We start from the raw sequence: 8,054 nt of genomic DNA on the forward strand, positions 1-8,054 counted from the left end.
GGAACAACTGTTGTTTTCGTCACCTCCTGATAATAAAAACCTGTCCCATGGCTGGGTTGCTTGGAAAAAAAATTACAGACAGGGCGCTACGATGGTGGCGACGCCTTGGCTGGCAAAGACAACGAGGGTGAAGATGGTGGCCTCATGTTTCTCATCTTCGCGTGCACATGTGGAGTAGATGGGGCGTGCATGGCCTGGCGCGCCGCTCGGCATGGTGGTAGGATGTGGTGGTCGAGTGGCAGTCTGGGGTGGTGATGCAAGACAATGCGAGTGGCGGCAGTGTGGGCCGTGGGCAGAAGGGCTGCAGCTTATGTGCCCCCGAAATGAATGTCACTGCCTTCTGTTCGTCATATTCTCCGCCACAGTACCGTTCATCATCGTGCGGGCATGGCGGCCAGGGTCGCCCTTGATCTGCCGACTTTTCAAAGTGGGTCAGGTGGCTGGTGATGGCCGGTTGCGCTGGGGCTCGGCCTGAAGAAATACGGCAGTCCTAGGGTTCCTCTTGCGCCAAACGAATATCTACTTGATACATGTCCTCCTTGATTTGGCCAGAGAGTTCCGGGAGACTCCGCCGGCTAACTCCATAGTGCGTCTTATGCGTGGAGATTGCTAGATTGGATGATATTCGATCGCATGCAATCTTTTTTATTACCGTTTTGTTTCAGAGTGGGCGATGCGAAGCTGTGCGGTCAGTTGCCATCATGGGACATGTCTTTAGTTTCATGCTGAAGTGAGTCACAGAGAATGGTATGGAAGGTGAGATCTGAGAACTCGTAATGGTGGTTCGAGTCCTGGTGGCTATGAGATTTTTGCTTGTTGATTCGTGGAATGGAGCATTTGGCATCGGCAAGCTAGGGCAATAATACATGACAAATTAGAGTCTAAAACTTGCAGGGTGAAAACGGAAGATCTAACCTTAATTGGTTGTGTTTGCACTGGCCTCGTTGATGTTATTGTTTTGTGAGCATGGATTTTCTTCTGGGTGAAAACCTATGGGCTATGTAGGGCAATGATGGCGCTTGTGCACTATTTTCTTTTTAGAGACATCGTTTTTGAAGATGATGAATCTCTGGTGCTGCCTTGGTGATATCCGCTGCCTTGTTTTGTGAGCGAGACTTTTTTCTGTAATTGTCCTTTTTTTAGTTGTATGCATCTATGTTGCCATTAAGACATTAATAACTGAATATAATTGATATCTCTGTGGTACTAATATCTTAACCTTTGTCGAAAAAGCAAGCAGCCATGCTGCTAGCTTCTCATGCGATGGGAATGGTGGGCCAACATATATGCAGCCAGCCGAGGAGCAACAGGCCAGAGCAAGGTGGGGCGATCGGTCGCCGGATCAGAGGAGCAGCTAATCATCACCCCTTAGCGATGGTTTATAACCATTGCCTTAGAGATGATTTATAACCATTGCTAAGGGGAAACCGTTAATGGGTTTGGCCCATTAGTTCGGTTGTTTCAAAAATTCGCAGATTCAAAATTTATTTATATTTGAAATTTTCTCTGAATTGAAATTTCCTCATATTAAAAAATTTCTTAGAATACAAATTTGCCCAGATTCAAAATTTGCTTAGATTTAAAATTTACCTAGATTCAAAATTTGCTCAGATTTGAAATTTGCTTAGGGCATCTCCAGCGGCGCGACGCATTTTAGAGTCCGCGCGCGTTCGTTTGCGTCGGTCCTTTTTGTCGAAATCGACCGCGCGTCCGTTTGCGTCAGGGGATGGCTCCAGCGGCACGACACATTTTTTAGGACGAATCATTTTTTTAAAACATGAAACATAATGTACATACTAAAACATTAAAAAAACCTAAACGCGTACTGATGCTCATCTTCGCTGTGCTGCTCCTCGTCGCTGTCGACCATGATGAGCTCCGGTATGACCCACGGCCAGTTGCCATCCGGGGGAGCGTACGCCGGGCGCACCGCCGGTGCTCGAGGTTGAGGAGGCTGCGGCTGTTGTGGCGGTGGAGGCGCCCAGGGCTGCGGCTGTGGCGGCGGTTGAGGCGCCCAGACATAAGGCTGTGGCGGCGGTGGAGGCGCCCAGGGCTGCGGCTGTGGCGGCGGTGGAGGCGCCCAGACATAAGGCTGTGGCGGTGGAGGAGGAGGCGTCCAGGGATAAGGCTGTGGCGGCGGTGGCGGCGGTGGAGGAGGCGCCGCCGACTCCAGGAGCGCCTGTCGAAGTGCTTCATCTGCCGACAGGCCCGACGGCATGACGGCGGTGGCGCAGCGGGGCAGCGGCGGCTGCACAGGCGCGTCGTACTCGGAGACGAGGACGGCGACCTTCGCCATCTCGTCGTCCGTCATATTCTTCGGGAAGTCGAAGTTCTGGCCCTCCGCCATGACCTGCTACCATTCGTGGAAGACGACAGCGACGTCGTTGTCGTCCTTCACCTCCTCGCTATGGTACGCGAGCACCTCGACGTAGTCGTCGTCGTCGTACGCGGCGTAGGCTTCATCGTCGTCGTCGTCCTCGCGGTCGTCGGTGTCGTTGTGCTGCGTCTGCTGACGTCGCGTCAGCGTCTGCTAACGTCGTGTCGGCGCCTGCTGTCGACGAGCCGGCGGTGCAGGGCCGAAGGGATAATCCCTGTCGCCCATGAAGCCTGCCCTTCTTCTCCTGTCCGTCTCCGTGGACAGGTACGTACGCCAAAGCTCCGAGTCGATGGCGTACGCCGGATCTGCGCGGAGGTCCGCCGGCAGATACCGCCTCCTGCGCCGGATCTCGCGGTTCGATCAGGCTCACGCGCAGGTACTGGAGGGATGGGCACCCGGCGGCAGCTGAGCTGCCAGCCGCCAGGCAGCTGCACGCCGGACCAGGCGTCATCGCACGGCATCCATTTGCCGTGCATGAGCCTCCCCACCGTGACGGGGAGCGGGATCTTCTTGGTGCCGCTGCCGGAGGCCTCGAAGTCGTTTTTCTTCCCCATGGCGCTGCGGTGGTGGTGGTGCGAGTGGAGGTGTGGTGTGGGCGAAGGAGCGACGCGGCCGGTGGACTTTTAAGGGCAACCGCGCGCGGGATACGATGCCATTGAAGGCGGCGCAGAAGCCCAGCCGCCGCCCGCCAGTGCGCGCGCAGAACAGGTAGCCGCGCGATTGATGACGAAGACTGCGGCGCAGACGCGGAAGCGCTGACCGCCGAAGCGGTGCCCTCGGTGCAGACTCGCTGCCAGACGGGCCCAATGGAGATGCGAGCGGACACTTTGTGCGTCCGCAAAGACGCAAACCTGGCGCATATTTGGGCTAGGTTTGCGTCTCCGCGGACGGCCCGGTCACTTTGCATCGCGTCGCTGGAGAGGGTGGCAGACGCATTTTCGGTCAAAGCGGACGCAAACGGTTGCGTCGCGCGGCTGGAGATGCCCTTACTTTGAAATTTGTTCGAATTTAAAATTTTCTTAACTTTAAAATTTGCTCGTCTTTAAAATTTGTTAAAAAGAAAAAACATAAAAAAATCGAAAGAAAGCCAAAAACCAGAAAAAACCAGAAAAAACTCGAGAAAACCGGAAAAATCCGAGGCCTACTGTCTCTCTGCATGTTGATGAGCCGCGGCCCAAAACTTCCCGTTACATGAAACCACGCGGGCGATGGTTTGTACCCATCACCCGCGGATATCTTATGCGAGTATCAAACGCACCAGCAGCTCGTTTAGCCCCGAATGTCCGAGTAACCAAAAAGACATCTCGGTCCAACCACCGAGTACACCTACTACAAACATCCAGGGCGCTCTCTTGTCTCTGCCACACAACACACACAAGTACGCAGACATGTCTAGATCCTCCCTGATCACCGTCCTCCTCGCCATGATCACCGTGCTGGCAACCACGACGGTGCAGGCGGACTCGCCGGTCTGCGCGTACCCGTGCCTCCCTTCACCAAACTCCGGTGGCATCATCAACAGTTACCCGCCACCGCCACCAGCAGCAACCGATGGTGGCGCCGGCGGCGGCTTCGGCGGCAGCTACCCGCCGCCACCGCCTGGGGGCTTCCCGCTATCCCCGCCTGGTGTCATGCCGGGTTTCCTCCCGCCGCCGTACAGCGCCGTCCCGGCCGGGCCAGCTCCACCGCCGCCGAACCCGGTCCTGCCGTGGTTCCCCTGGTACTACCAGCACGACAACCCGATCACTGGGTCCACCACGTCGGCGTCCCCGCCACCGGCCGTGCACCGGAGGACGACGAGCATGGTTGCCCTGCTGCTCCATCTGTGTCTGGTGATTCTTCTTCGGGCGTCGTAGAGTACTTGTCGGCAGGAGAGTCTGTTAATTAATTTAAGTTTCTCATGCTGATCGAACTTGCTCTTGTTTTTTCGAGGATGGAACTTGCTCTTGTTAATTGCGCAGATGTTATATTTTGGGTTCTTTTTATGTACGAGCTTGTAGAAAAGCTTACCACTATCGTCCTTAATCATAGATTATACACTGTTCTCGAGTATATATATGCAGATCGACTACGCATGATGTAAATTTCTGAGGTAACTATTGTAGTTTTTATACATGGATAATGTCCTATTGATCTTGATGATTAGCTTGGTGATGTTCTCTGGCTCACTTCGTGCTTATAATCTGTGTTAAACTATGTCGCGCATTTTCTGCTTTTGTTACTGTACACTTTCCCCAGTGATCGATAACTGAAACACTGGAGCATTGGAGATGATCTGGACCCCCATTGAGGTACGAAAACGGCTTTTCCTTGCCCTCACCATTCAGCAAATCTATCGTCGACAGGTTACTGAGGTCTCGTGCCAGCTTCTATCAATTAGTGCGTTTGTTCAGATGTCCAAATCTGCACATTCAAGCCAGTAGCAACTAGCAACCAATCAGCTGCTAATTTCCTCTACGGGGCCACAAAAAGCTATAGCCATTCTGCGGTGTCACTGGTGGAAAAACAGGCTTCGGGTGAGCCCCATAAGTCGCGATACTGCAGGAACCGCGACTAATGGTACCTTTAGTCGCGGTTCGGGAGGAGAACCGCGACCAAAGGCCTGGGCCCAGGCGCTCGGTGGCCAGCCGGTGCACGTGGGGGGTCTTTAGTCGCGGTTGGCCAGGCCAACCGCGACTAAATAGTTCGGTTGCCTTTAGTCGCGGTTGGCCAGGCCAACCGGGACTAAAGCCCCTCCCCTATATATACCCATCCAGCAGCCAACACTTAGCCATTTGGTGCCATTCTCTTCACAAGCTTCACAAGTGGGTGTTAGGTTTGCTTTTGGTTCCTCTTATGCACATAAGGTGTTTGATGAAATGCCCCAAGAGCATGAAACAAACATGATATGAAGTGTTGGAGCCACACTTGAGCTTTCTCATTTATTTTTTCCTCCTCGATCGCGGTTAGCAACTTGAACCTTTGATGTGTCGTTGATAAAATGTGCATGTGTGTGTAGTTCATTGTTTAATTTATATTGTTTGTAGCTAGTTAGTTTAACAAATGCATGATGGTTAATTATATATTTTATATTATAATAATGCAGATGAATCGATAATGGATGTCCGGTAACCGACTCTCCGGCGAGTTCAGTGCGGGTTGGAAAGATTTCCTCGTAGTGGCTAATGCGAACAAGCGGGGGTTTTGTTATCTGTCCATGTGTTAAATGTAAGAATCGAAGGGTTACTCTTCCTCAAGAGATGTTCACATGCACCTGCTTCGGCACGGTTTCATGCCAAGCTATAATTGTTGGACCAAGCATGGAGAAAGAGGGGTTATAATGGAAGAAGATGAAGAAGGGGATGATTTCATCGATGAAAGCTATCTTGCTCATTTCGGTGATACTTTCATGGAGGATGCTTTGAAGGTGAAGGGAAGGTGAAGGGGAAGGTGAAGAAGAGGCACGTGATGATCCCGTTGATGATCTTGGTCGGACCATTGCTGATGCGCGGAGACGCTGCGAAACTGAAAATGAGAGGGAGAATTTGGATCGCATGTTAGAGGATCACTGGAAGGCGCTGTACCCCGGATGCGATGATGGTCTGAAAAAGCTGGGCTGCACAATCGGATTTGCTGAGATGGAAGGCACGGGCAGGTGTAGCTGACTCGGCATTTGAAAACTTGCTGAAAATGTTGAAGAATATGTTTCCAAAGAATAACGAGTTGCCCGCCACTACGTACGAAGCAAAGAAGGTTGTCTGCCCTCTAGGTTTAGAGGTTCCGAAGATACATGCATGCATCAACGACTGCGTCCTCTACCGCGGTGAATACGAGAATTTGAATGAATGCCCGGTATGCACTGCATTGCGTTATAAGATCGTGAGGCGATGACCCTGGTGACGATGTTGAGGGCCGTAAACCCGGGAAGAGGGTTCCCGCCAAGGTGATGTGGTATGCTCCTATAATACCACGGTTGAAACGTCTGTTCAGGAACAAAGAGCATGCCAAGTTGTTGCGATGGCACAAAGAGGACCGTAAGTCGGACGGGGAGTTGAGACACCCCGCAGATGGAACGCAATGGAGAAAGATCGACGAGAGAGTTCAAAGATTTTGCAGTGACGCAAGGAACATAAGATTTGGTCTAAGTACGGATGGCATGAATCCTTTTGGCGACGAGCTCCAGCCATAGCACTGGCCCGTGACTCTATGCATCTACAACCTTCCTCCTTGGTTGTGCATGAAGCGGAAGTTCATTATGATGCCGGTGCTCATCCAAGGTCCGAAGCAACCCGGCAACGACATCGATGTGTACCTAAGGCCATTAGTTGATGAACTTTTACAGCTGTGGGGCAGACCTGGTGTCCGTGTGTGGGATGAGCACAAAGAAGAGGAATTTGACCTACGAGCGTTGCTTTTCGTAACCATCAACGATTGGCCTGCTCTTAGTAACCTTTCGATTTGTCAAATAAGGGATACAATGCATGCACGCACTTCTTACATGAGACTGAAAGTGTACATTTGCCAAATTGTAAGAAGAACGTGTACCTTGGGCATCGTCGATTTCTTCCGAAAGGTCATCCAGGAAGAAAGAAAGGCAAGCATTACAACGGCAAGGCAGATCACCGGCCGAAGCCTGCGGAACACACTGGTGCTGAGGTCTTTGATATGGTCAAGGGTTTGAAAGTCATCTTTGGAAAGGGTCTGGCGGACAATCAGTTCGAAGGGAGCTGACGGGCACGTAGCCATGTGGAAGAAGAAATCTATATTCTGGCAGCTAGAATATTGGAAAGTCCTAGAAGTCCGCTCTGCAATCGACGTGATGCACGTTACGAAGAATATTTGCGTGAACATCCTAAGCTTCTTGGGCGTGTATGGGAAGTCAAATGATACAAAGGAAGCACGGCGGGACCAGCAAAGTTTGAAAGACCCCGATGACCTGCATCCGGAACGGTTTCAAGGTCGTGCCGCTACGCTACGACCAAAGAAGAGAAGGTCATCTTTTTGAATGCCCGAGCGGTATGAAGGTCCCGTCAGATTCTCGTCCAATATAAAGGGAATAATAAACATGGCGGAGAAAAAGTTCCAAAACCTGAAGTCTCACGACCGCCACGTGATTATGACGCAATTGCTTCCGATTGCTTTGAGGGGCTCTGCCGGAAAATGTTCGAGTAGCCATTGTGAAGCGATGTGCATTCCTCAATGCAATCTCTCAGAAGGTAATCAATCCAGAAGTTCTACCACGGTTACAGAACGATGTGATCCAATGTCTTGTCAGTTTCGAGTTGGTGTTCCCGCCATCCTTCTTCAATATTATGACGCACCTCCTGGTTCACCTAGTCGATGAGATTTCCATTCTCGGTCCTGTATTTCTACACAATATGTTCCCCTTCGAGAGGTTCATGGGAGTATTAAAGAAATATGTTCGTAACCGTGCTAGGCCAGAAGGAAGCATCGCCAAGGGCTATGGAAATGAGGAGGTAATTGAGTTTTGTGTTGACTTTGTTCCTGACCTTAAGCCGATTGGTCTTCCTCAATCGCGGCACGAGGGGAGACTAAGTGGAAAAGGCACGATCGGAAGGAAATCAATGATATGTATGGACGGCCATTCTCCGATCAAGCACACCACACGATTCGACCAATTCCAGCTTGGTGGCTCCGTACTTTGAGAAACACAAGAATATTTTACGCTCGGACAACC

The 8,054-nt window shown here is 51.5% G+C and overlaps 1 protein-coding gene across 1 annotated transcript; it reads left to right on the forward strand.

Annotated features, from left to right (window-relative positions):
- Positions 1-3,643: 3,643 nt before the first annotated feature.
- Positions 3,644-4,492, forward strand: LOC127346342 (uncharacterized). The gene has a single exon (XM_051372797.2). The coding sequence runs from the start codon at positions 3,766-3,768 to the stop codon at positions 4,231-4,233; it is 468 nt and encodes a 155-aa protein (XP_051228757.1). The 5' UTR covers positions 3,644-3,765; the 3' UTR covers positions 4,234-4,492.
- The last annotated feature ends 3,562 nt before the right edge of the window (positions 4,493-8,054 follow it).

The sequence above is a fragment of the Lolium perenne genome, chromosome 5 (assembly GCF_019359855.2).
Source record: "Lolium perenne isolate Kyuss_39 chromosome 5, Kyuss_2.0, whole genome shotgun sequence".
Taxonomy (NCBI): Eukaryota; Viridiplantae; Streptophyta; class Magnoliopsida; order Poales; family Poaceae; genus Lolium; species Lolium perenne.